Here is a 27,718-nt window from a genome sequence, read left to right as displayed (position 1 = left end):
CAACGCGTTCCGTTTGTCTGCTTTACTTTCTCGTTACGTGACGGCGATTAATTTCACTTTCAACGACATCGACTCGGAAAAACAACGAGTCCGTCCTTTCTTCATTTACTCTCGGCGACTCGACGAAATCCAGCGGCGAATCGAATAAAGGTAAATTGGTTTAGATCGATAGCAACGCGTAACGTTCTAAAATTTCGATTCGTCGCGGCTCGAGGAAGAAAAGGCCGGCACGCGCCTACTACGCGATTCTAATTGGTTGTTCGCGATTTGTATCGCGAGAATGGTAAAATTGACGATCTCAGGCGTCAAATGCGTATTTATGGTGAAAGGTTGCATATATGTAGAAAACGCGATACGACCACACTGTTGCATCGAGAGTGGCGACTCTCTTGCCGTGGACCGGTCCTCGTTAATCTTCGTGGTTGCCTTTTAAACGAATGCTTTGGACGAACAATAGTCCGGTCGCGTAGGACGCGGTTCGATGTATCGACATCCTTGATCGTCGATGTCCTGTTCGGTAATCGTCGATGATCGATAAAGATGTCCACAGTCGACGAATGCATCCGAGGCTAGAGCGAAAAGAAAAAAAATTAGCGATGGGATCGAGTTCGTAAATATCAAATTTCAGAGGATACACATATATCATAAATCTCGTTCCAGCCATCCTAAGCAAAACAGAGAATAAAATATTAAACGGATTCGAGTATACCAACGCTATAAGAAGGTAGATGGAAGAACAAGATTTTGCTGTTCAATGTTAACTTTGTATTTTTGTTAATAATCGTCGTAGGGAACGAGCCAGATTAAACGGCAACGATGATTACAACATAAATATACAGATAGTCGAAAGATTCTTTTCTCTGTGCATTGCACTCGGAGCACCATATGGCGTAGTAGTTACACATAATTTACCCAACTATAGCGTAATATCATCCGTAAAAAAAAGTTCTGTATCTTCCTTTTCTCACTATTTTTTTGACTTTCTCGTTCTCTCCTACACACGCATACACATACGTTATATATACACTCACGCGTAATCTTTTTCTCTCCCTGTTTTTATTCATCAAGAACGCGCGTGCGCGTACCCGTTCCACTGCCAACATATTTTCCGACCTATCTAGAACAATAGCGGATAATATCGCACACGCGTCGATGTAAACATCGTGATAGAGAACGTTTCATGATAATCGTAATCGTTATTAATATAATTTTAATATAATAATCATAATAAAAATAATCCTTTAATTTTAACAATATATATATATATATATGTATATATATATATATCTTTCTTCAATATATATATAGAGGTTTTGTTAATAAATAGAGCAACATATACATAATATTAATCGTGGCTAAACTCATACTTATATTACACGTAAATGATCGCGACGTAGCGGGAGGGAGGGAACGATTGGGAAGGAGAGCCGATAGGAAAGGAGGGGAAAGTAGGGCGGCAAGATTAAAAGGAGGAAAGTGAAAGATTTTAACGGGTTCCCTTTCTCTCCCTCTGTCACTCTCTGTCTCTGCTCGTACGATTAGACACGTAACCCATGTATACATATCTATAACATGTTATATATATATACATATTTACAAAGGAAAACTCCCGGTTCAACAACGATGATCACGATTAATAACGATTTACATACTTGTGGGGTTTGTTGGCGGTGAAAGAATTGTTAACGAGGGATCGCGACGGGGTTGTCTTTTCGAAAATCTAGGAAAAGATAGCTGTTTGTTCGGTTGGATCGTGAAAAGGAAATAGGAAGAGAGAGAGAGAAAGAGAGAGAGAGAGAGAGAGAGAGAGAGAGAGAAAAAGAAAAAGAAAAAGAAATGAGGGTTTACTGGAAAATACGTGAGAAAAGTGCGAGATTTTAGCGTGTCTGGAACACGAAGGGCGTTTTGAAGTAGGAACGAGACACGTGGACGCGTTCGAGAGGTAGAGGACGATACGAAGCGATTGTTCGATTGTATGATTGAAAGACACGAGGTTCGAGGACGCAAAAGAGTATGTGGACCGATTCTTGCAACGAGATCAGGGTGTGCGTCCTCGTTAGCCCGCTAAACCGACCGTGCAATTTCAAACGTCCTCCTTTTGGACGCAGACCCTGATTTTGAGCATCGTCCAGTGCTAATGCCTTCCCCGTAGGATCTCGAACGAACATTCAACGAATAAATTCGTTCGAGCGCTTATAAAAATACATAGAAAATACTTTTCGATATTCCCTGATTGAAAAGCGCGTACTTTTTGAATCGTTTCGATCGATGCTATTAGAATTTCGCGCTGTCGCGGAAGGGAGAGACATGGGGCCGGATCGAGGGGTGGGCTTTAGGGACTAACGACTCGCTCGGGGAACACGAGAGGGCGAACCTCCTCGCGATACTGACACGAAAGGCATAAGCTGGGTCCGCACGCATTCTGGAAGGAGTTTTTACGTCGGATTTGTACGTTCCATTTGTATCGTTACATTTTCAAACTATGTCATCGACCAAATGATCTTCCATGTTGTGTTTAAAATGTGTGTAATGCGATCGTAGCTTTATTTTTGTTCGACTTGTTTCTCAGGGATTACGAAAATCTTAGTCCGGCACTGGACGGACGCTCGCACGACAAAGATCGGGAATCGTCTATCCGTTATCGATCGCGAGGAAGTCGACGGGATCGATACACGCTCGATCTCCGATCGATTCAAGAAGGGCGCGCGCGCAGCATTTTTCCTTTTCCGCGCTCGTTTGCATGCGATCGAATGCGCGCCGTCTCTCTCTATCTCCTTCGATGAATTCCTCCCAGATTCCCGGAAGCTGCGGGCGGTATCGATTCTACGCCATCCGTACGAGAACGTGGTTGCAGTATCTCGTGACACCGGAATATTTCGCGCACGTATTCAACGCGAGATTTTTCGCATCCGCTTCTCTCTGGATCGTTCCCGATCGCAAACAAGTGCATAAAACGCGAGCCCGTAAATAACGATCCCCGACGTGTTGTTCGTTTCGAACGTTCGCATTCGAGAACCGATACCGACCGTAGTCGAGCGAAACAACTTAACAGCGTACCCGGTAGAGCTAGGAATCGTTCGTCCGTTCAAACTCGTTCCACCGCGAAAGCTAAATGCAACTACAGCGACAGTCTCGTAACGATGCGATGCGCGGGTACAGACCGCGGGCGTAAGGAACCCAACGAGGACAACAAAAGACGGAAAAGAAGAACTCGTAAGAGAAGAAGGCGAGAACGCGACTTTGCCCGGAGATGCTCGACAGATTGCAATTTCGCGTTCTCTCGATCATTCTCGACGAGAAGCACAGCTCGCGAGAGAGTCGATGAATCGATCCGATTGCACATGCAAGCGACGGACACGCGGTTCCGTTCGACGTTGAAAAATAAAAATGTCCACGTACGGATATTTACAAAAGGATTCGACGATAAATCCTCCTGGGATTTCTTACATACTAATGTCCGAAAATTCGGTATCACGCGTGGTTACAGCATCGAAAATGCAGCGTCGAGAGTCCATCGGGGCCGATGGGGGCCGATGGAGGCCGATCGCTGGCAAACCGACGACGATCGATGACGGATCAGTCGGTGACGGCAGTCTGTGCGTTCCGCCTAAAGGTCTCCGTCGTTTCCTCGTCGCCTGGCAAGGAGAGAAGCTGCATCGCGAGTGAGCACGATTGGCAAAAAGATCGAAGGAATGCGCGTGGAGATCGACGTTGATCGTCAACCGATCGAAGGATGCCTTCTACTGATTGCAAGGCGGCGAAGCGTGGCTCTGAGGATGATTTCTGGCCGAGGCATGGGTAGCCTCGCGCTTCAGCCTCTGTTTTAGGTGCACCTTGGCGTGTCGTTTCTTCTCGTCGCTCCTCGCAAACTTCCTACCGCATTGATCGCAACAGAAAGGCTTCTCGCCGGTGTGAGTTCTGACGTGAGTGGTCAGATGATCGCTCCTGGAGAAGGAGCGCATACAGATGCGACATTGAAACGGTTTTTGACCGGTATGAATACGAATGTGTCGGGTGAGCTCGTCGCTGCGAGAAAACCTACGATCGCAACCATCCACCGGGCAAGCGTATGGTCGTTCGTGCACCGGAGTTTTGCTCGGTCGATTCGGGTACTTTCGCGGCTTCACCGGGACCAGCCTGAGTGGCAGAGCGCTCTGTTGGTAAACCTGCGAGAGAATCTCGTGCCCCTTGGACGTGCTAGGGTTGTATTCGGCGAGCTGAACGCCCGTACCGGCGGATGGTGGAGGTTGCTGTTGCTGTTGTTGACTCGACTGAGGTTGCTGTTGCTGTTGCTGCTGTTGAACGGCTGGACCGTATCCGCCCGTTCCTGTCGGCTCCTGCTTCAGCGTCGTCTCTTGATGATGGTGATGAGGATGGTGGTGGGACAGGAGATTCGGGTCGTAAGCCTCTTCGTGCGCCGTTAACCAGCCAGCCGGGGTGGAGGTAGGCGTATCGTGGTAACCTGGCGGCGGGGGTGGTTTCGATTCGACCTGGAGAAGTTCGACGGTCTCACCGCCGTACGGGGACGAGTGCAGAGTGGGGTGAAGGAACGGTTGACCCGTCAAGGTCAGGGTCGGCGAGGGTAACGGACCCCAGAGCTCCTGACTTGCCGGCTGTTGCTGTTGGGGTTGCTGTTGTTGTTGTTGTTGTTGTTGTTGTTGTTGCTGCTGCTGCTGCTGTTGATTTTGCAGGGTATTAAGAGGCGAGGATTGGGCGCAGGTGGTGGTAAAGACACCGCGGTAGGTCAGCGTCGGCACGTTGCAAATGTTGACGCTGGTCGCGGGCGCCGATGACACCGACGACGTGGAATGCGGGGAAGAGTAGAGGATCACACCGCCTTGCAGTACGTTGCAACGATCCGCGTCGTCTTGAGCTTGATGATGACGCGGCGGACTGTTCGACGAAGGCGCCCCAGGCGTTCCGTTGTCCTGAGACTCTTGGTGATGATGATGTCGGTGATCCCTGCTGGCTGATGTTGTCGTCTCATCGTCCTCCGCTGTCGCCTCTTCCAGGGAAAGATCTTCGCCCGCCAGGCTGCCTGAAAATCATCCATCGAGTTCCTCGTCAGTCTCGAATCGATAAATCGATAATGGTTGCGTTAAGATTACATGGGTACGCGATTGTACGCGTACGAAACTCGCACGGGTTCACGCGTGCATCGCGACCTAAGCGAATCGACAGGAAGGACCGTGCGATACGGGGGTGACTTTATCTCCGGGCCGCGAGTATATCGGCTGGCTCTATCTGTCGTCTGCATCCTGCCGTCTCGTTACTTCCTTCCTATGTACGTATGCTGTATCGTTGCTTCCTACCGAAAAGCAACTCGGCGGACTCGAACTCCCAGAAACAAGTAAAGCTCGACGTCATTCGACGTTACAGCGAAAATAGATTTCTTCGCTTTCATCGAGTTTACCGATTATCCGGGAAAAGGTTTCACCTCAACGCTCGAATGCGAACGCGAAAAGAATGACGAAGAAAGATGAGAAAAAGAAAGTATTATAGCGTGACCAGCTCGTTTGGCAAGAACGTCGCAGAAGATACGACTACCGGCGCGACGGAGGGTGGTTGCGTTGCTCCGGATGAACGAGGTGGGGGCACTTGGGAGCATGAATGAACTGGCAAGGGGTGGTGGGAGGCAAAGGTTGGGAGGCGGGGGCGATGGAGTTGCAGGGACGCGGAGGAGGGTCTCTGAATGTCGGGGTCGCCGAGTATTGATCCGCGACAGGCGGGCAGGTTCGATATTAGCAGTTTTCGCAAGCCAAAACGTTATACATACGTCACGGATAGCTCGTGCACTCGGTCGCGACACGTTCCCCGCGACGACACCGAAATCGGATTGCGGGAAAGCCGCGTTTTCGGAGGGGTGCATGGCACGGCTACGAGGGTAGCAGCAGCAGCAAGAGTTGGCGGATATGCGGAAAGCGAAAGTTGGAACGTTCGTGAAACGCAGAGAGCAAGTGCAAGGTCGGCAGAGTTCGAACCAGCCGATACTCTGATTTGCGCGTCGTGTCGCGACGCTACGCGGCGCGGGCACGGGCGCGGGCGGCTCGTTCGGAAAACATGTATTTCGATGGGGACGCCGTCGAAGAAATCTCGTCGCTCGAGGCAAACTCGGAATACAATTCTACCAACCTAATATAATCGTAAAAGCCACGTTCGAAAGGTATGCAAAGGGCGATCTCGTTCGAAAAAACGATCCGATCAACTGGTCTGGGAAACGAGAAGATGTTATCGTCAGCTGATTGAACAACGAATTATAGGACTGCTGATGGTAGATACCTGAAATAGGAGGTGGCTCGACGAGCGCGGAGGGGCCGAAGAAGGACGGTAAATCGCTGCTGGTGGTAACCGGCGTGTTTAGGTCACCTGGCTTATCCTTCTCGATAGGATCCTGAAGATCGTCCCTGCAGTCCCTCGAGCAGTCCTTCTCGTCGTTGCCGGACTGCAACCGTCGTTTACCGTCGGTGGAGTCGTTGGACGGCGAGGAGGCATCGACGTGTCGATGATGCTGATGGTCACCGAGCCGTTGATGATGGTGATGATGATGGTGATGGTGTTGCGGGCCATGGTGTTCCGTGGTATCGGTATTGTTTTGATGTTGCGGGTGCAAAGAGAGGGTGGGTATCGTTTTGTTGCAATTCGTCGAAGAGGTGCAAGTGGTGGGAACTGGCGACGACGTGGCGCCGACACCGCAAACAATCGAGTTCGAGGACGTCGCCGCGTTGTACGGTAGACACGCGTCGAAGCTGAGCTGCACCGTTTGGAGATTGAAGGTGGGGTGATGATGATGATGATGATGATGGCCAAGGGGCGGCGACGAGAGCAGAAACGGGCTGGTGGCTGCGTGGGGCTGCGTGCCCACCACTTCCATGCCGTCCATCGTCATCCTCTGGAGCGGGTCGCCTCCCTGGCCAACGACGACAGCTTCCTCGGTACCGCACTGCGTGTCCTCGCCTGCGGTTGTATCGTTCAACGCTATTATTATGGTTAAAATGTTGTCCTTCCTCGATTGTCCCGACACAGTTAAGCCTTTTTCTCTCTCCCACCGGGTCAAGCTTTGCGCTGGTTAGCTTTTTCTATCGTCTTTCGGTCTCTGTCTTTACCGTATCCTTTCGTTCTCCGTGCAACGAGAGCGTTGTTCGGCGGCCGGAAGAGATACTTTGCGCGAGCACGAGATCGAAACGTCAAGTCCGTAGAGATCGGTCGTATCAGTCCTTCCCTCCTTCTCTCAAGCTCGAGTCACTGGGTTAGTAGTCAAGCGGACGTAGCACGCGCTCCCCCTTTTTTATCCGTTGCGCGGCACGCGCCGAGTCTCTCTTTCAGCGAGGTACACACGAGGGAGCGGACGCCGGGCGGCAAAAACCGTGTCTCGATCGCTCGCCTCTCCGTCCTTCCTTTTCTTTCCCTCTCTCTTTCGCGACCAAGCACGGCCGCGCGCGCGCACTTGTGCGATTTGTCGCGCTCGGATAATAGACACCACCGTGCGTACAACCACCACCAACCGCAAACCACTACCACCTCCACCACCACCACCACCACCCAAGTGTACAGAACAGAGAAAATCCAATCTCACCGAATCGCGACCGATCGTCGTTTCGATCCGGATCTCATTCGCCTGGTCCGACTAAAACGGACCAACGAGAACGCGTGACAACGCGAACCGAAGGGGTGAAAGCGTCGAGACCGCGACTCCTCTTCCAAACGGTGGTTACGGTTACGGTTGTCGCCTCCTCTCTTCTTTTTCGAGTCGGCCGTTGATCGAGCTTACGCGTTCGAAATTCATAAGATTCTTTCCTCGCTCACGGATCCACTCGTGTTGCGTCGCGTAGGTGTAGGCGCGCGCGACCGCGCGCCTATTTGTCGTTCCGTTGTCCTCCGTCCTTTTCCGTCTCCTTTCCCTCCTCTCTCGCACCCTGTTCCTACCTCTTCTGTCAGATTTACCGTGCGACGTAGGTTGGTATGTATCTCTCCGCGGTTAGGTGTGCGTGGTCGAGAGGAATCGAATCGTCGGAGGACGCGCGATGCGTGGGGGTCGCGCACGAACTGAGCCGAGCGGCGGCGCGCCCCGTAGTTTTATGAATGGACCGCGGAGACTGTCCCATATTTGGAAGCGGCGAGTCGACCGCCAGCCAATCCCCGCTCTGCGGTTCCCTATCAATCCGCGTCTGTGTGCGAGCGCGTATATAGCTGACCGCGTGTGTGTAAACGTACACACGCGCCTCTACTCCCACTCCGCGACGCCCGCCGTCGTCACTGCGAGCCACCGCTCGCAGGCATCTTTACCCCCACCGAGCCACCCTAACTCCCCTAGCCCCTCTGCGTGCTTCGCACTCCCGCGCCACTTCTCCCTCTTCAACGACGCCGCTCGTTCTCCAGTGACGTAGAGCACCGTGACGTAGAGACGTGGCGCGAGCGCGCGCGCTCATCAAACTATTCTCCCTCGCTAATAAACGTTTCAAACTTTGCGACCAATTTTTTTTTTTATATGTATATCGTTTCAACGCACTTCATCGCAATTTTGAAATGCTGGCATGTTGTTTCGTTTCGGGAACATACGTTGAAAATAAATATTTTCTACCTATGCAGAGCGAGATTACGGAACGATTGATAGTTTGTAGCTGATACTTTGTGTGTTCCAGGAAGAAAGAAATGTACAACGAGTAAAATGCCATTGAAGCAAGGCGTTAAAAGTCATATCGAATAATCTTTTTAAATTAAAGTGTTCATATAATGTGCAACGGTTAAAACGATTCGGAACGATACATATATTCTTTGGTGAGATGCGAAACGTTGCCAAGTTTGCGCGGTCTATTCTTCCTCCCCTTCTTGTTCTTGTGTTTCTCCGTAGATCTTTCGCTCCTCTCATTTGAAAATAGATACAATCGTGCAAAGCGAGAAAAGTTTCCCTCGTGATCGTCTTTTCGTTACGTTGCCGCTCCTCTGTCCGCGTAAGCTCGCATCTGCTAACGCGAACGGCGCACGCGTATCGACGCTTCGTCCCTGTCGATGACAGGCGTCGGTTTAACGTTCGAATTAAACGTATCGATTAAACGCTGCTTGTTCGGAGATGAAGCTCGCTCATTGGTCCCTCTCGAGAAACTGTGTATTATTTTGTTTTCGAATCGTTACAAGATGGTTGAAATTTCCATTAACGATACTTGTTTTACGACTCGTTTCATATAGGTAGAGATTTTACTCGGTTAGACGTCTGACTAATCGTAGGACGACACTACTTGCTTTTAATTTAGCCATCTCTGACACACACCGATCAAAGTCGTTCTTTTAAAGCTCGCGTTATCGTCTCGCTATCGTTAAAGCCAGGGGGAAAACGAGGACGTTTGGGAAAGATGAAAAGCAACAGGTGAGATTATTCTCGGATAGTCGCGGGCGCGCGTATCGATTCTGTTTGAATGCGGTTCGATCGGATAATCGACGGATAATCCGGGTGAACGGCGGCCCGCAAAGTTCCGTCCTGGGCCGAGTTTGCACGGCAAAGGAGCAATTTCCTGTGTACAGCCAGTTGCCACCACCTGTAAGAGTGCGCGCGTGCCGCTCTGGTACTCGCGTACATGCGTGCGCGCGCCCGGTTACGAGAGGCACACGCGCCTCTGCGCACGCGCGAAAGATCTTTTTCTCTCGCGGGCGTCGCGCAACCACCTGATGCCCTATTTGGGACCACGCACGGCCACGCGACCGTTCTCCGTCTTTTTTTCTTTCCCTCTACCCCCTCCCCCTTTCACTCTATCTCCGTCGCGATTTGCTCCTTCTATTTTCTTTCTTTTCTCGCTGCGCTTTTCTTCCCTTGACTTTCCGATCGTTTTCCTTCGGTCTTTGCTTCGTTTCTACGGTTCTTCTACTCTCCATTGCTCGCGGTGTTCTTAGATATAACGATTAAAAATCACCGTATTAGAAAAAGTTTGAAAGGTTTCGCTTTAAAATCAGTCTTCCACGGAGTATTTCGAGAGTCGAATAAAAACATGGGGTAACTAAAAAAGGTTGGCCGATTTACCGCTGTCATCCCTGGTAATAAGGACACGCCATAGGAGGCAACCGATCGATGTAAAACGAGCGTGTCCGCGTGTTTCTCGATTTGGCTATCACTTTGGCGTCTCAACTTCATTCCCTGCTCCTTCCCTTGCCGTTTCCTTCCCGGTCTCTCCCCAACGTCAATTTTCTCTTCCTTTTACACCGCGCCTCTCCACTCGTCCTGTTCGTATAATTCCTCTCTTTAATCCGAGCCTTTTACGAACACGTTTGCGAGACGCGTAAACGGAAGCGATTTGATAAGACGGAAGAGCGTTTATCGGACGACGTGCGTTCACTCGCGATGGATGCGCCGAGGTTGTTTGCGACTCGGCCTCGTCTAACAAGTGAACGAGATAAAACGACACGACGATTTACGAACAGAAACGAGGCTTAATTGATGGCATTGCCGTAACTTTGCCAGACTGAATTTTCAAGAAATAAATTCTAAAAAATGCTCCGTTTGCCTAGTAGAGCGAAGGACGCAAATAAAATGATCACAGCGTTGAGGTAGAACGATGTTACTGCGAATAGTCACAGGGACAGGTTGCGCGATATTATAATGAGTCAGTGCCATATATAACTTTATCAAAAGCCGCTCGCGTGGCTCGAACGCGTTACGTTAGAGACACACGGTCGATTCGACTCGAAGCGTTTCACTCTTTTCAGACACTCCGAAAGCCAAGTCGTTAATTCAACCTCGCGGAAATTCGAGCCAAGGGACCGATTTCGTACAATGTAGCGCAACACGGATTTGGGACAATTATACGGCCAACTGCGACACGTTCGTTTCGTAACGAGATTCAATTTTCAAATTTAAATGCCACACTTGTAATTTTGTACAATGCGTACACCTTACCTCCGAATGCAAACGGCTAAGAGTGCTCGACGACTGAATATTCTTAGGTCTATTGTGAGCAACACACTTCCAATATCCACTAGTTTCCAATATCCAACTTTCACTTGCATCGATTAAAAAAGCTGAATTCTTTCAGACAAACACGATCGAGGCCTCTTATTCAAAGATCGTCATTGATCGAAGGAACTCGACTGCAACCGGAAACAGCAGAGCCCTGAATTGTTCTATTCGTTAAGTAAACACCCCACCGAACTGTTACAGTCTGTTCGAATAGGCGTCCGTGAACGCGTGGGTGAGGCGCGTACATCGATCTCAACGTTGAACGTAATCTCGACTCGAGACTCGCGAAGAGGAAGCAACGGCACGCGGTTCGCGACGCGTGTACGTGCGACTCGCGACTCCGCGCACGCCGTCGCGGCATCCTGGCACGAAAACAAAACGTTCTAAAATTACCGTCGGCTCTCGAGAAGGCGGTGGGCGCGCACTATTCGCGGCGCGACTCGACGTGATTTTGCGCGGGCGATCGTCTCTATTTCGGGCCGCCACGCAACCACCTGAGCCACCCAGCATCCCCAAATACCCGGGATGACGAGCAAAGCGCGCACGTCGCCGTCGGGTACTCTCGCGCGCGTACGGTCACGATGAGTCAGTCAACCGATCTAGACACGTTTTGGCATCGATCGATTCTCACCGACAGCCTGCGACAGATATGGACACAATTCTCGTCCAGTTACAACATTTCGAATGGGTCGTTCTTTATTTCTCTGGTATACAACAATATAAAGTCACGTAATCGATCGAATTATTCCTCGATCGATGTACCGTCGAGTCTCGTTAAACCAGAACGCAAACCGTGGAAAACCGATTGCGTGAAGGCCGACGCCTCGGGAAAATCGATTATCCTCGATGAAGTCGTTCCCCGTTTAAACCACGATCTCTGGGAAGGTCACGACTGCTTTCGACGAAGGATGCTCGGTGAATTAGAGAAAGGACGCTTAATCCTGGCATTAACGAGGTTGCTTCGAACCTTATTTCTCTCTTTGTCTCTCCCCCTATCTATCGCTATTCGAGACTCTCGTATTGATTACTCAATGCTCCAACCAGCGTAATCGCGAGGACTAAGAACAAGAAGTCGTAGCTTGTCTGTAACCCACATCCGAACGCAATTAGGGACGAGCATGTTTTCGTTGTAGCCCGTCGTGCGTGATGCACGTATGCGAGATAGTGTACGTGTACGTACATTCACGGTTTCAGGGGCGCATTAATCGCAGGAATAAAACGATAGCGTTCGCGGAGAGTGTCTCGAAAACCAGAGATCGCCACGTTTCTCGATATACAAAAATATACGAAATATAAAGAATCTTTGCGTCTATATTTTCCGATGCTTTTTCTTAGACGTTTACGTAGTTGTCTAACAAATCGAGTTGTCTGGATCTTTAGTCGCTCGCGCTAATGGTACCGTTGACGAGCGTCCTTTTAAGTCCGCTCCTGTGCCGGCTCCGGCTGTCTGTATTACTTGGCCTGGAGGTGAGTCACGACGCGCGAGTCTTTCGCACGTTTTTGCGCGGCACGATGCCGGTCTCGTCGATTAACGATCGTTTCCGGCCGACTCGAGCATTTATTCAGGATTCCATAGCGATAGCTTCCGGAACGTTGCGCACTCGTGTCCTGATTGCGACGTTATTGCGTATTAACGATTCTTTTTTTCATCGTCCCATCCGTTTCGAAGCATCTCGAGTCGAAGGTAGTCGATAATTCGTTGAAACATCTTCGTAGCTTTGAGCGAGACAACGATGACTTCATCTTTGATGGGAAAAGAGAGCTAATCATACCTCGAGGAAGAAACAAACCTCGACAAAAGGATGAAATATCGCCACTTTCATTGCAAGACGAACAAAAAATGTAATCGGACCGTGCATCTACCGATCGATTCGCCAAAGTTCCGCCGCTTCCTCGATGATTACGATGACGTAACTGTGGTTGCAAGGTCGAATCCCAGAGGAAGGAGAAGACGAAGAAGGAACGAACGTCTTTAGACGATCAAACAAAACGCACGCGATTCGAGAGCCCTCGTAAAATCGTTGCCCGCGGCTGACTGCCTCCGTTATCCATCAGCGTCGCTCTACACTTTGCCGAGCCGTTACACAGGATCAACATTTTTTCTCTAAATCGACTCTGGTGCATCAAAGAAATTAGGTGGACCGCACGCGACCAGGAACCGACGCTGAATCCACCAAAACATCCAAGATTAGGTTTTTTTTTTCTCGGATCTCAAGCTGGATCGCGCGACGAAGCGTTCGGTGCGTGTCTATTTACAGGAAATAGGTCACCAGCAAAGATCTCGCGGAAGATCCGTGGAAACAACTCTCGAAATCTTGGTTTTCCTTTTCGAATTGTTGCCTACAAACCGAAAATATCGTTGGATCGTAATCGTCCGGTATGGAATAATCGTGTAAAACCAAGGAGTGTTTACGAACGATACTCGCGTTGCAGGACAACATGGTTGCGTTCTTAAAACGGCGACACTCGACGTTTACCAAGGAGCCTGTAAATTCCTTCGTCGCGTGGAGGCGTAGAGGAGAATTTACTATCGAGAGAAGGGCCGTAACTTGCATCGTACTTCCTAGTTTTCCGACCTTTTAATGCGTAATCTCGTTACGATGAGCGTCCCGACGCGACGTGGGACACGTGCTCGAAAGAACCGCGACGGAGAACCGACGCGCTCGTTACCGCGGTTTCTCCCGTTTTTACCCTTTCGAATTGCCCTTCGATCCGTTGCTAGAAAAGTGAACACATTTTTTTTGGTGTGACTGACAAGTGGAAATCGTTGTCGCGCAAGTACTTCTCGACCGAGTATACCCTTTACAAATTGGTACGTCGCGTCGTTAGAGAGCGGGCACGTGTCGAACGAAACCGTCGCCATCGTTCGCTATTTTGTTTTCACACGCTTTTACTATAAATAAGCAATCGCGACAAAGTGAGAAAGTCAAAGCACAAAGCGAAGCAGGTATTAATAAATCTGCTGATAACGTCAACGTTGGTGTAAAGAAAAGAAAAAGGGAGAAGTGTGATCTCGCTAAAAATACAATTGCTCTACGATACACGGATGAAAATACTTTATGTAAAATACGGTTTAAAAATAAGCCGTTCAAAATAGTCGGGTTGCGTGGAACGTGAGAACGGAGGGAAAGTTGGACCGGCCGGCGCGACGTCGGCGTCGGGGGAACAAAAGGGTGCGGCACAAAATATTTGCTATAGCTTTTTGTGCAACGAAAAATATAGTTGTCAGCCCACTTCTATCGCTGACCGTATTATAAATAACTCGTATCGATGACACCGAGGCGATTAAACTAACCGTACCATCCAGAATCAAAATACAGTCTAAGAATAAAAGATACGAAAGGCCAGAGAATGTAATCATCTTCGAATTATTCATCTTTTCCCTCTAACATTTCGTCGTAACCGCTATCGGAGAGGAGACACGACTCGTTTCAATTCCATGGAAATCGAAACTGTCGTTACCAACGATCGAAGGAGGAACATTAAACGTTACCTGGGAATCGATCTTCGGTCGTTTCTAAAACCGATCGAGCTACGCGTACAACTCCCTACGATTCACCCCATGTATCGGCCAATCGAGAATATCCCGTGAATTTCACCGAATCGCGAAACGATCGAGGCGACCGCGGCGCGGCGAACTCGCGTTTAAATAGCCGCTCGGGCTCGCGTTTTCGAAGGCTCGGCATCAATCGACGAGTCGTATACCGTCGGCGTCGGTGAAATTCGACTGACGATCCAACGGCGCACACAATCGTCTCGGGACTATTTCTGACCCGTGTCCTATCGATCTCACTTCCTCTCTCTCGCACGCTGTTTCTCTCGCAGCTTCGCGTGAGAACGATTCGTCTACTCCCCAGCGAATGGCAATGAAATAAAACAGGGAAAAGGTGTCGTTTACGGGTTCACCTCGACATTGCGGCCTGTTTTCGCCACGAATAGATCGCGAGCCCTGAAAAATCGACTCCGAGACTTCAGAAGTAAACTCCAACGGTTCTTATCCGTCGAAGAAGTCAGCTGTTCGTTGTGTCTTTACGCGAAACAGAATTCATGCTCGCGCCAAGCATCGTTTTATCGAGTAGGTGGCCTACGGTTGTCTCGAAAGTGCTATTAATACAATCAACTTTTACGTTAGGATGCGATACGAGAAAGTGAACGAGTGCCGTGGAAAGCGCACTGTATGACATTCAACCGCATACGTCAGCCTAGAAACTATTTTCAAGCGATTCCTATTGATTCCCGGCCGTGTGAACACGTTACACTCATCGTGCTGTGGCTCGTAATACCCCTCACGCCCCCGTACAATTTAATCATTTCGATATTACTAAAATAACTCCGGTGCAGGCTGTCGGAGGCATCGACTAGATCGAATAATCAATCACGTAGCTTCGACGAAACCTACTATCGAAACGATTGGTCTCTTCGACGATGCGTAAGCGTTCTCCTTCTTCCATATCAATTGTTGTCCATCTTGCTACCGATACAAATAAACAAGCATCAAATTTGAAGAGTACCGTCATTTTTACGGCCATTTTGCAATGGCTTTTACGAATAATAATAGGCATTTCGGAATCGGTTGATAAACTAGGGACAGTTGCAGACGATTAAACGTAGATTCCTTTGAACAAACGACATCGTTGAGAAAGACAAACGGGTGCGCGTGTCAGAACTCGGTTTGCGAGTACAGAGGAATGAAAAGGAAGGCGTTTGTCGACATTGATACATTATTCCTCGTTATTTTTAGTTGCTTAAGATTCCGAAGTAACTGTGCAACTTGGTTCCTCTTATCCTAGGCTGCATGCGAGTCTATACGCTTTATGCTCTCGGCTGTTTGTATGATTCTCATTTTCATCTTTATCCATCTCACTCTCTTTTTCAATTCATTACACGAAACTACCCTCTTAACGTTCTTAGAGTGTACTGCCCCAGAGCATACAACGAACCATTTCAAGTTTGATCATCCGTCGTCATTTTCGACGATCCCTCGGACGAGAAGTCGCTCTCCATAAACATGCTGAAAGTCTAGATTTAACCTGAAGGGTTTGGCGTGACCGTAAGTTGTAGCGATCTCGGATCGATGGGGTGCATCCGGACACCCTCGCGTATAAGGGGTCTATTTCTGTCACGCTATCGATTCGTCCCTTTCTCCCTTTCTCAGCGTGGGCACGTCTCGCCTGTGCACTTGGACGTCAACGACGATGTGTGAAACGCGTTGCTCTCTTATCGGTCGATGCTGACGTAGAACCAGCTTGCACCTCTATAAACCATTCATAGACGATAACATCGAACTTACATTGTGCGAGCTTATTTTTACGTCGTGCGTATACATAGAGTGCAACCTCTCCTATTCATCCTCTCTCTCTCTCTCTCTCTCTGTCTCGACACACTCGTGATCGATTTTTTGCTTAATTTTACGCTATGTAGACCGATATTAACGCTATCCAAGCTTTTTCCTTTTACCTTGCGCAATAATTTCACCTCAACGATATCAGAAAATCGATGAGAAACGAAAAACTATCCGAATCTGAATTGCGTCCGGAGATACGCGAAAAAATTATTTCTATTCTAGTCGGAACGACAAAATGCGTTTACACGAGAATAACCTCGGGGATGGTTCCCTGGCGATCGACGCTGTTTTACATAAAAATGTGTTTCGTATAGGAGTATGCGGGACCGATGTTCGATCCCGTGAATCCCGTTCTACCTGCAGCCAGTAGCGACGCGAGTCGGAATGGTCGTGCATCTCTCGATCGACGATTACCATGGGGTCGGTTTTATTCTGTGCGAAAGGTTCACGGATTCGCGAGCGTCCGACGGCGTCGAGCTCGTGTCCGTGTCATTGACCGACGACAGACCGGTGAACGAGCGAAGATTTTCGCGCGCTCAACGGAGAAATACGCGCGGACGATGAAGTCAGTGCAAATACCGCGGCCTCACGCATTCTACAAGTAGATTTATGCGATCCGACGGCTAGCCTTCGATCACCCGGTACCGCTACCGTAACCCTCGAAATTCACCTGCGTCAACAACTGAACAATTTTTCGCTGTCAGGACTTTGAGCCCTGAAATTTTACAAGAAGACATTTTGCGCGCTCGATCGCGATAAACAGCGAACGGAGTCACGAATAAATCCTTGATTTTTTTCGTCGGGCGTGTCAACTGGCTTGGTCTAATTAACGGGAGCACGAAGTCGCCCGTTCCTCGTTCAAGTAAGCGGATAAAAACGAGCAACGCCTGCCGGGAGTTGACGTTCGTGGAAATTGGTTTTACCCGCGATGAAACTGGGAATAACGCGACCCTGCTCGAATACCCACGGGTCATTAGGTTGCACGCGTAAGCGGCTCGACTTTCACGATTCGTCGCGACGCTCGACGCTGACGCGTGTACCTCGCGGAGCCTCGTCTCACTCGATAATCGACTTGATCCGTGATTCTTGACCGCTCTCCTGCGAATGTTTAGCAAGAGATCAAACGAATATTTATGGCATCCGGTGATGAAATTCTTGTCTCTATTGGTGTACGACATCGATCGGAACGGTTGCAAGCGTGAATAATAATTTTCTCGATTAAAGTTCAGGCTATTGTTTGAGACCATTGCAGACTTTTGCAAACATTAACGGTGATCGTGATAATGCACGCGTCGTTGAGCGAGAATTCGTCAGCTTTGTTTATTAAGACATCCGGTGACGAGTTCTCCTCGAGGGAAAGACTTCTCTCCCTCGCTTCCCGATGAAACAGCCACTTTAAAGTTTTCAAGATCTATCTTTGAAAAAGAAAACAAAAACCGCCATCAGACGTCTAGGTTGCGCAAGGCAGAAATTTGCATTCCGAGCGACGAAAGTTGCACCGTTGGAAAGATCACGGTTCAGGATCGTGAAATTTCCGTGGCGCGATGAGGCGGTCGCGTCATCGGTATGGCATCCGATATTTTCCGTAGCGATATTTCTAGCTCGGAGAAATTAAAATTTGACCACGGATAGTCCCGACTAGATCGCGAAGGAATTGCGAACGTTATTCCTGCGGAATGATTCAGCGACGCTCGGCGACACGAGCGAACGATTCGTACCCAAGTTGGCGTCGTGACGCCATCGAGCATCATCGATGACGACGACAATGATTTTTGGCGAAATGGACGGACTGGCTCATAAATGGACCGCGAGCCAAGTATGACGAATGCGTGTTTACCAGTAGATGTTCACGCTTCGCTGCGGCTCGTTGAATTCCTCGATGAACAGCTCGTGCGTTCGAGTGTATCAGCGTTACTTATGATTTATTATGCTCAGTGAAAGAAACTCTTTGGCATTAATTCGTGTATTAGATTGTACAATTGACAAGAGCAGTGTTCAAAATTGTACGTCGAGTACATTATCTTTGACAGATTTACACGGTCCGTGCATAGAATCGCGCACGTCGAAGATAGACGGTATTATGCAGCAAATGGTTCGTTGTTGGTGGTACGATATCGAAAAACAGGTGAATTTTTCTACGAAGGAACGAGTTGAAAGCAGGAAATAAAGATTCTACGAACGCGATATCACGCGGTGACCGTGACCTATGATTTATCTTTTATTTGTTATTTGAAATTTTTATCTAGTCGAATATTTTTCCCATCTCCAAAGCCGATACGAGGACTTTCACAATGTCGAGATTGCATATAATCTTTGACGCGACCAATGACGTTGGCGAACATGATATTTCGCTTATCAAACCTTGTATTGTCGTCACATGCATCGAGTGCATCCACGAGCACAGAAATAACGGCACCGCGAGAATAATCCCAAAATATCATTGCGCGTTCCTTGTAGCCCATTCAAAACCATCGAGACACGCGTGCAAATGCTGGCCAGTTGCGTAACATCGACGAGATTTTGCACGCGGAACGTTCGAGTTTTGCAAAATAGTCGAACCAGTTACTTTGTCGGATCCGAGAACTTTGCGGCAGAGATGAACGAAATTCATGTCCAGATGCAAATTTTGAATAACTAATAGAAGGTAAACAACCGTCTATCTGTAACAATATACATTTCCTCCGTTTTTGGTTTACGGCAGACGAATCATCGTTACGTAAATAATTTTCTGAAATGAAGACGAATCGAGTGACGAATTCTGACGCGCCTTATATATTTTTTGACGATATTGCGAGAACGTAGGCGTCGGGCATGGAAGTCTCGCAGTCTTACGTAAAAATGACGCGAGATCTAGGATCCCGGGAAATTTGGCAAACGCGCACAGAGGTTGGACGGGCCAAAACTCACAAATCGAGCGTTTTAATTCATCGCGAACCGGATACAGAACAACACGTTCCCGATTCTTCCAACTGGTTTTAATGTTTTGAAAAATACAGAACCTTTTCAAAAGTATCATCGACGAATTTACAGTTTTCCGACTATATAAACGGGTCGACGCGGCGGAGGGAAAGACGGAGGGCGTATAAAACACTTAACATCACGCGGAACGCCAATGAGCCCGAGAGAAGAAGGTGACTCGTTCCCTTTTACCCGCCCACCGTAGGTTCGTGCATGATGTACGATTTCCTGTCTTACGGCTCGTACAATAATAACGAAATGTCAGGAGTGTACATACGATTTACTCCGCGTTACCATACAAAGACACGACACTTTAAACAATGATCTATGAAAGCTCCTGCCTCCTCTCTCCCTTCTGGAGTGCCGAGAAAAATTCTTCTATCTTATTGGCTACTTGCGACCTCTGGGAAACACCAGGATAGAATATTCCTGCGAGCATTCGGAAACTCGGAAGACACGATTATGCGAGCAAATTTTTGCTTCTCGATTGCTACTTATTCTTATCCCAATGAAAACAATATTTTTGATTCGCTCGTATCCAATGTTCCGAACAGGGACGAATAATTCCGTTTATGTTGGAAGATAGCTTAGGCGTGGTCCGACTACAACGATCCTCCGCTCTTCTAATCGTTTCTTCTCGGAGGGGGATCGCTCGGTCTTCCAATCTTTCTTTTCGTACGAATTCAGACCAACGGCGTCGAGCCCTGTGCGTTCCAGGGGCCACCGAGACTACGTAATCTCAGTTGAATGCCAAAAGCATCGAAATCTCAGTTGAATGCCAAAAGCATCGAAATCTCACGTGACGTATCGTTAAAGATTTCCTTTAGGATTTAAGCGAAAAGGTGCTATGTACTCGTCTTCCTATCACGGCGTGCTTCATTGTTCGACCGTGACGCGGGCGACTCGTTTTGCCGGCTTTTTACGCCACTGACGATCGAGCCTCTTTCATTAATCGTCACGGTCGGGATCCTTAATGACATTACAGCGCGTCGGAAGATCGAAGACCGCGTTGCCTGACCTCTTTTCTCTTATCTTTCGCATCGACCCCTGGCGCGTGCACGCGTACTTGGTCCCGAGTCTCGACTGGCCCACGCGAACGCTTGTAAAAAGTATAACATTCGTCCGACTGTTGCACGGTAACAGCTGGGTATCGGTCAGTGGCGCACCCAGAAATTTAACGAGGAGGGTGCAACGAAAACTTAACAGGAACGAAGACGTCGTAATTCGCGTTACACTTTAAGGTCTGAAATTGTTCGCGTCGCCTCGACCAACGGCTGCGATCTCGATCTCTGGATCGCAACAGAGCCGATCGTTTCTTCGATTCGCAAACGATAAAACCTACGCAATTGTTACTGCACGTGGCACAGTTCTCGGCAACTATCAAATTAGAACATGTATATTCGCGCCTCGCATACAATGGAGCTTCGCTGACGAAGGGTTAATCGCGCAATTAATCACAAGTTAACGTTATCGTTAGTGCTATGTAGTACGATCTAATCGTAAAGTAATCACAGCCCAACTCTGCTCTTAATGCCTCTACCATAAAATTCCAGCTGTGTAAGAGGGTAAGAAAAATTTGTACGGTCGTGTTATCGACGAACATATGAGTCGGTAAGAGCCAACGTCGGATGCTTCTCGATGGTGATGAAAGCATCGCAGTCGAATGGGCTACCACGGGTTAGCGCATGGATCTCGGACTTTGCCGCGGTCCGACGGCGAGATCGCGTCGATCGCTTGCTGGATCCGCGCGTTCTCGAGTCGCTCTATCGTTCGTATCGACTAACAACAGCGAGATAGTTTTAGTCGTTGTTGAATACTTTTCGTAGATGAGAATTTTATCCATCTCTGGCTAAATAACGCGTTCATAGTAATCGAAGGCGTCCGTCACCAGCAAGGATCGCGCGAAGCAGAGCATTTTGTGTCGATAAGCAAAGCAGGCGAGAAGGTACGGGCAAGCAATTAACCAAGTACGAGGAACTCGTATAGCAAGGAAGTCGTCGATTCGTTTAGAACCTTAATTCTATTGCTTCGCAAAAACATTGTTCGCGTGGAAGGCTCGAATTTGTCGTTGAGCTCGCGAGAAACGAAGATCAGATCGCGACAGGGATCTGTCGAGCCTCGCGGTTAGACGATTCGCGGCCAACTCCGTCGTGGTTGACACCGACGTGGTCTAGCGAGCCGTGTTCAAGCGGTGACAAGAAATTTAATAGCCGGTCTTGAAATACAGGTTTCGACGTGGCGGTCGTAAAGATCGATTATCACCGAGTGTTTAGATTGGCGCAAATACCGGTAGCCGCGTAACTTCGACGAACCTCGGTGCTCGATCGCTATGAAAAAGTCTAGCACGCGTATGCGTCTTCTGGGCGTTGGATCCGCGAAAGGAATATTCTGGATAATGTGATCACGCCGTCGCGCGTCGGCATCGTATCGGGTGCGACTCGAGAACAACGACAAACGACCGAATGTCGGCTATCGACGGACAGCTTTCGGAACCGACCACGCGAACCAAGGAGAACGAGATCGTATCGCGACGGTGTTCCGTACGGATAACGTTACCTGAAGGTGGTGGCTGCGGGTGGTGATGGTGATGGTGGTGATGATGATATCCCAGCGCAGGCGGCGGCGGAGGATAAACCGCTCCCCAGATGCAAGACGCGGCCGCGGCCGCCGCCACCTGTTGCTGATGATGATGGTGGTGATGCTGCGGCTGTTGTTGTTGCTGTTGTTGCTGTTGCTGTTGCTGCAAAAGTTGCTGAACCTGGGCGATGTCTACGAACTCTTGCAGTTCGCCGTCGGGCTCCGGGCCGGGTTCGCGCAGCCGGGCCTCCGACGACGCGGGAACAACCGCGAACGGATTGCCGCCGCTGTTGTGCTGCAAGTGCTCGAAACCCGCGAGCGGATTCGCGGGCTCGTAATTACTGCGGCCGGTCGTGTGTTCGCGGCGCATCGCCAGTGCCAGCATCTTTTCAACCTGTCGCGCCGCCGGCCCTCGTCGCGGTGCCTGTCGTCCACGTGCTCCTGCCTCTGGCTGTTTCCCGCCAGCCGACAACTACCGCCGGCGATCCCTTTCTTCCCGTCGACGATGACCACCACGACGACGATAACGGGCTATCGCACATGTCACGACGTCACCGAGACGCACGCGTCACCACCGCAGTCTTATCCGTGTTAGCGACGGTTGGACGACCGAATCGAAATGAAACGACGGGAAACGGGAATTCTTTGACAACGCTGACGAGCACTGCGATCGCGATCGATCGACGGATATCCTTTGCGCGAGAATACGGCGGAATATTATTCGAATAAAAATTTGGAACGTTTACACCATCGTTTCGGCTTCCGTTGGTTCCACGAAAAGTCGAAACAAAAGTTACTTATCCAGAGAATTTCGTCCGTCGCTGTGATCGCGCGACGAGTAGGACACTCGCGGAACCGGCGCGGTGGACAAGTTAGCTGGAGATGTTTGCGTTTTCACTGGAGTACGACCGAATCGAAAGAGTATTTTGCGAGATCCGTTTGAAATGGCCGAAAGATGGGTAGAAAGCGCGACACCGGTGGATCGAATTTCACTCGGCGAGTGGATGGTACGCGGAAGAAAGTCTTCGGAGAAATATTTCCGCGATGTCAGTTGTCCAAAATTGATCCGAGGAACCAGTCGCAGTCACTCCAACAGTCGATTCCTAAGCGATCGACCAGTGATTCGTGTAGATAATCCTATGAATCGATTCACTGAGCATAAGTAAACAACTGTGGTATCCCGTAGGTTCGAAATCGCGCGCTTCGGGCGGAGTTGAACGAACAAGTTCGTTTCCAGTTCGCGCGCGATAAAGCCGACGAGCCGGCGCGCGTGCTGCCCGGTGTCGTATCACTGGAGGATCCTGCTCTTTCTCGCTCTTCGTCGTCGTGGTCCTCCTCCTCCTCCTTCTCCTGGTGCGCCGCTACGAGCGAGTCGGTACTCCCTTCCTCTCCCACGACCGGCCTCTGCTCCTCCGTCTTCGTCTCCGTTTCCGTCTCCGTTGCTCTTGCAGTATTTTCCGGTCCCGGATCAAGCCGAACGGGCTCCAGATCGCGTTTTTCCTTTTCCCTCGCGGCGGATCCGTCCGTTGAAGCGATTCGCCGAGGATGCTGGATCCGAAGGGGTTCGCGATGGTCCGCGGTAGACTAATAAAGAGCGGCTCGCGCGGGAAGTGGTCGCTTGCCTCGAGAGAGCGCTCGCGCGCGCGGAGAGAGCGCTCGCGCGAGGAGGCTGCCGGTGTTCCTGCCGATGATGTTGCCGCGGGTGGCGGTGGCGGTGGCGGTGGCGATGACGCTCGGCACTGGTGGTGATTCCCGCGACCGGTGAGATGAGATTCGCTGGCGTCACGTGTCGTCGACATCACCCCGTACCATGCATCCTCCCGATAGCGTCGCGCTCTTAGTCTGTTGGTCCTCTTCACCCTCTCCGATACGAAGACGGACACGCGTACTGATCACTTTCTATTTTCAGCCCAATTTTTCTATGCCGTATAAAAAGTCTATAGAACGATTCGAACGAATACTGGATACGGTTGGTTCTCCTTTTCTGATTACTCGAAATTTTGCGGCTGGGCGAAACTTTTGCGCGCCTCTGTCCTCCGCGGGAACCTCCGTCTCCGTCGCCACCACTCCGCGAGAATCATCCGTCTCTCCCGCGTGTCTCTCCGCGATTTCCATTCATTCCTTTCCCCCGCCGAGGATTCATCCCTCCTTCGTCCCCGACGGCACGCCGCTCTCTGGTTCACCGTTTCCGTTCTTCTTCTTCCACTCGCGATCCTCTTGCTCGTCTTCTCGCATGCTCCATCCCTCTCGTGTTCACGATTCTCTCGCCACCACTTCTCTTCGCGTCTCCTCCTTCTCCACCTTGCGTCCGATGATTCCCTTCCTCCACGCGCCGGTTATGACGCCTCTCTTTTTCCCTCGGGGTCTCGTCTCGTTTCTTCGTTTCACTAGAGAGGGCTCGAACACCAACGCGTCGATCGTCGGTAACACTGCCAACGTTCGCCGGGTGACGTCACCGGCGTGGGCGCACCCCCACGCCAGAGAGGGAGAGAGAGGGAAGCGAGAGAACGCGCATCTACTCCTTCGTTCTTCGTTCCTTTTTCCTTCTCTCCTTCAGCTTCTTCTTCATCCGTCGCCGCTGTCTTCTCTTTTCGTGTTTCTCTTCGGCTTCGCGTTCTCGGCCCGCTAACTCCGCTTCGAGTTATCTCCTTTTCTTACCGGCTCGCTCCAAACGCTTAGACGAGTAGACGAGACCCCGATTTCGACGCCGGAAGTTCGGGAACTTGGAAGGAAATTTTCGACCGGATTGCCACGCGTCGCGACCATGAAATCCAAGTACCCGCGGAGAGGGACCGGTCGAACCTCGGAAGGTCGAGGTCGATACTCTCCCGGGTTGGATGACTTTTATCGTAAACACGCTGTCCCCGTGTCGTTCCAACTTCGCTACAGATCCCCGTCGATCTCACTTTTTCGTACTACAGGGTGAAAGAAAGAATAGTCTTGGATTAACGGTAATGTAGTACGTACTGCGCGTAATTTTCCTTACGAAAAGTGACTATAACGTACCTGTAACTCGGAACGCCTGAATCCCGAATGTTTTTTTTTTTCTTCTTAAACGCGCGTGGAAAAGGATTACTCGCGCGAATGATCTAATATTTACGCGCAGAGGATAAATATTCAGTTTCTCGGCACGTAAAATTAGGGACACAAGTGGTTCGTTAAGTGCGGATTTCGACGCGTGCCAGAAGCGCGTCACGCGTATACGGTCTGAAAGGCAACGCGATAGTCTGTCTTCGGGGCCAACAAAGGGGAGAAGAAACCACAAAAAGGATGCTCGCACAAAAAGCGACGCTCGCACGAAACGTGACAGACTCGGAAGCTGGAAACGCGTTCTTCTTCGTGCCGCTAACAGACCGTTCGGAGACCGGTGATCAAGGAGGCTCTCGATCTGCCCCGTTCCCTTTAAGATCCTAAACGAGGTGCCACTTTGTGTCAGCGATAACTGAATTACCGTGGTTCAAACGCGCGAAGATAAACTTGAACGGTGTAAATTAAAATCATAAAAGATGGGGATATATCTCTCGATATTGTTCGTCGTAAACGACACAGCCGTTAAAGTAAAATTTCCTCCGATCTCGGTAGTTTTTCAACGTCGTTTTCTGTTCGATTCGCTAACCGTTTAACCGTTTATCGCTCTCGATGCATATGTCTTATTTTGTTTAGGAAGAGCCTATTCTTTAATTGGTCTCATTAAATCCGTAAAATTTTGTATCCACGGTGAACGAAAGTTACGACGTTGTTTTACGAGCGAAGTAGCTGAAATAGCAAAAGCCAATGGCGTGTTTTCGTTACCTGAAACAACGATACGTTTCGATCTTAATCTCCCTGCTCCCTTCTCACCATACCGCGACAATTTTATCATTACGCGGAGCAGAATTGCGCGCGATGTTCGAAAGATAAGACCGGGCAGATGTCCTCCAGCGAGCATAGAGGTATATCGAAACAGGTCAGTCCAGTTTTCGCAATTACGTTAAAACGACTATTCCGACGTGAATACCCTCTAGCTAAAAAGGGTTGCAACTTTCCCTTGGCGAGTCTACGACGACGTCGGGCGTCGGCGTCGGCGTCGACCGCGATCTCCGCTCGAACGAGCGAGAACGTATGCGTAGCCTCCTGGCGCTCTGGTTCGCCGCATGACCGAATAAAGATACGAGGTCGCGAGCGACCGCAACTGAAACGAAAGAAAGAAAGACTCGCGAAAGGGAAGGAGGCGCGTGCAAGGTGGGGCAGAAGCAGCTCAAGAATCGTGCCAGAGATGAGACAAATTTATTTAGTATATGTTTATTTAAACGTGTAGCGAATATGTCTTGTTTTTATTTGTCATTCGAATGAAATTCTACCTAAGTATTCCCGAATCAACGGAACGATCGCGTGTATCGTTGAAAACGGCCAACGAAACGCTGGCGTCGTTGCGGAGACGGTGCGCCGCGCCGCGTCTCGCCCGATCTGCCCGTTTAAAGAATCATAAATTTAACGATAATGATTTCCACGAGTGGCGAGCAACGCGGGATATCCGACACTATAATCTCTCGGTCTTCGATTACTCGAGGAACCTTTCCCCCCAACCCCGAGTTCTCCATTAACCGGTATACCCTCGGGCATTTGTATAATTTTCAAAGGAACAAAAGACTGACAGCGTTACGTTTCTTTTTTAACGATACCTGCTTTTACTTTTTACAGAAGATACTACGGATACGGTATCGCGCATAATTGCGGTAGATCGCGTCAAATGTTGTGTCAACTTTCCTACGACAGGATTGTACGACTAGATGGATGTTTAATATTTATATGCGCAATTTACATTTGCAATAACGTGTACCTACATATTGGGTGAATAAGTCAGGCTGCTTCCGGTAGAATCGCAAAGAGGCATATTGTACACGAGCAATCGGCGAATCGGAGTAAAAGAATTCGATTCGGAAATGATTCGTTCGCCTAGCTAGCTTAACCGTTTCCTTTGAGCCACTGGAAGGAATCGTGTCGGGTGGAGCACGGAGAACAACGACGAAGAGGACGATGACGGTGACGGCGATGGTGCCGACGACGATAACCGTGGTAGTGGCTACGGCGGCACAGGCACACGCCATATCTGGCCAGACTATCCTACGTGGGCTCGATCCTCGGCTCGGCTCGCCTCTCCTCCTCCTTCTAACCGAGCAAACACACCTTTTTAGCGGCATTACATTAATATCGTAATGGCACGGGGATCGAGCGAGCGAGTCGGTCTGCCCGAAGGCTCGCTCGCACGCGCGCCAGTGCTCTCGGTGCTGATTTCCAAATGATGGACAGAGAGACGAGTCTCTTCTTCTTCCTCTTCGCCATGGACCACGTTGAGGCCTCCCCGCGGGTACGCTAACTGTCTCGCGTCCGAGTGGATCATTTGTCTTCCTCAGGGAAGAACAACTGCGCATATTGCAGACTCCAGGGATTCTCTATCGGCTGACACGAGCCACCTTCTTTCTTCGACCTGCTCTTTAGGTGCTCGGGTCTCGAATATTTCGCCCGACAGGCTATCCTCGGGTTTTACAGCCGGTGGACTTGTCGCGATTCTGGAAATTCGATTTCCGATTACGATCTTACGAAGAATATCTGCAAGGCGTCCCTCCTACAATTTTGGAGCAACTTTGCAGGTTCGTAGAACGATCTTCAGCCCGAGAAGAATCTACGAACCGAAGCCGTCCCTGACGGGAGTATATCCGCTCTCTCGGAGAGACATAATTCGAAATTGTCGGTTGGGTCAAAGGGCAGGGCCCGGCTACTTGAGCGAGTTGACTCTGCCGGTCTCGGGGGTCACGTGCCACGGCTTCTTTACTTCTTCTGACGTTACCACTCCTCGCGTCGTCTTCCTTCGAGCGTTCCACCTCCCAGCGCTACGACCAGCCTCCCGTAGCCTTCTC

The 27,718-nt window shown here is 49.7% G+C and overlaps 1 protein-coding gene across 5 annotated transcripts; it reads right to left on the bottom strand.

The window, feature by feature from the left end:
- Positions 1-1,792: 1,792 nt before the first annotated feature.
- LOC128885684 (pair-rule protein odd-paired-like) lies at positions 1,793-23,906 on the bottom strand. Of its 5 annotated transcripts, none has more exons than XM_054140155.1 (4): positions 10,883-11,552; positions 7,574-10,207; positions 6,280-6,954; positions 1,793-5,038 (listed from the first exon to the last, which is right to left on the bottom strand). In XM_054140155.1, the coding sequence occupies exons 3-4, from the start codon at positions 6,884-6,886 to the stop codon at positions 3,741-3,743; spliced, it is 1,905 nt and encodes a 634-aa protein (XP_053996130.1). In that variant the 5' UTR covers positions 6,887-6,954; positions 7,574-10,207; positions 10,883-11,552; the 3' UTR covers positions 1,793-3,740. The 5 variants fall into 5 exon arrangements, with proteins under 5 accessions (XP_053996130.1, XP_053996059.1, XP_053995882.1 ...); XM_054140084.1 differs by having other exon boundaries at positions 6,280-9,877; positions 10,010-10,207; positions 10,883-11,551; XM_054139907.1 differs by lacking the exons at positions 7,574-10,207; positions 10,883-11,552 and adding an exon at positions 21,801-23,906.
- Positions 23,907-27,718: the final 3,812 nt, after the last annotated feature.

The sequence above is a fragment of the Hylaeus anthracinus genome, unplaced genomic scaffold (genome assembly GCF_026225885.1).
Source record: "Hylaeus anthracinus isolate JK02 unplaced genomic scaffold, UHH_iyHylAnth1.0_haploid 0, whole genome shotgun sequence".
NCBI classification, from domain to species: Eukaryota; Metazoa; Arthropoda; class Insecta; order Hymenoptera; family Colletidae; genus Hylaeus; species Hylaeus anthracinus.
Note: the sequence above shows the minus strand (reverse complement) of the source record. Positions and strands in the feature narration are given on the sequence as shown.

Excerpts from the sequence above, each read along its gene's own strand:
- LOC128885684 (XM_054139907.1), bottom strand. The coding sequence starts at position 22,206 with ATGCTGGCACTGGCGATGCGCCGCGAACACACGACCGGCCGCAGTAAT. Across the intron at positions 6,955-21,800 it reads CCCGCAGCCACCACCTTCAG|GCGAGGACACGCAGTGCGGT; the intron begins GTAACGTTATCC and ends ATACAACCGCAG. Across the intron at positions 5,039-6,279 it reads CGAGCCACCTCCTATTTCAG|GCAGCCTGGCGGGCGAAGAT; the intron begins GTATCTACCATC and ends GATGATTTTCAG.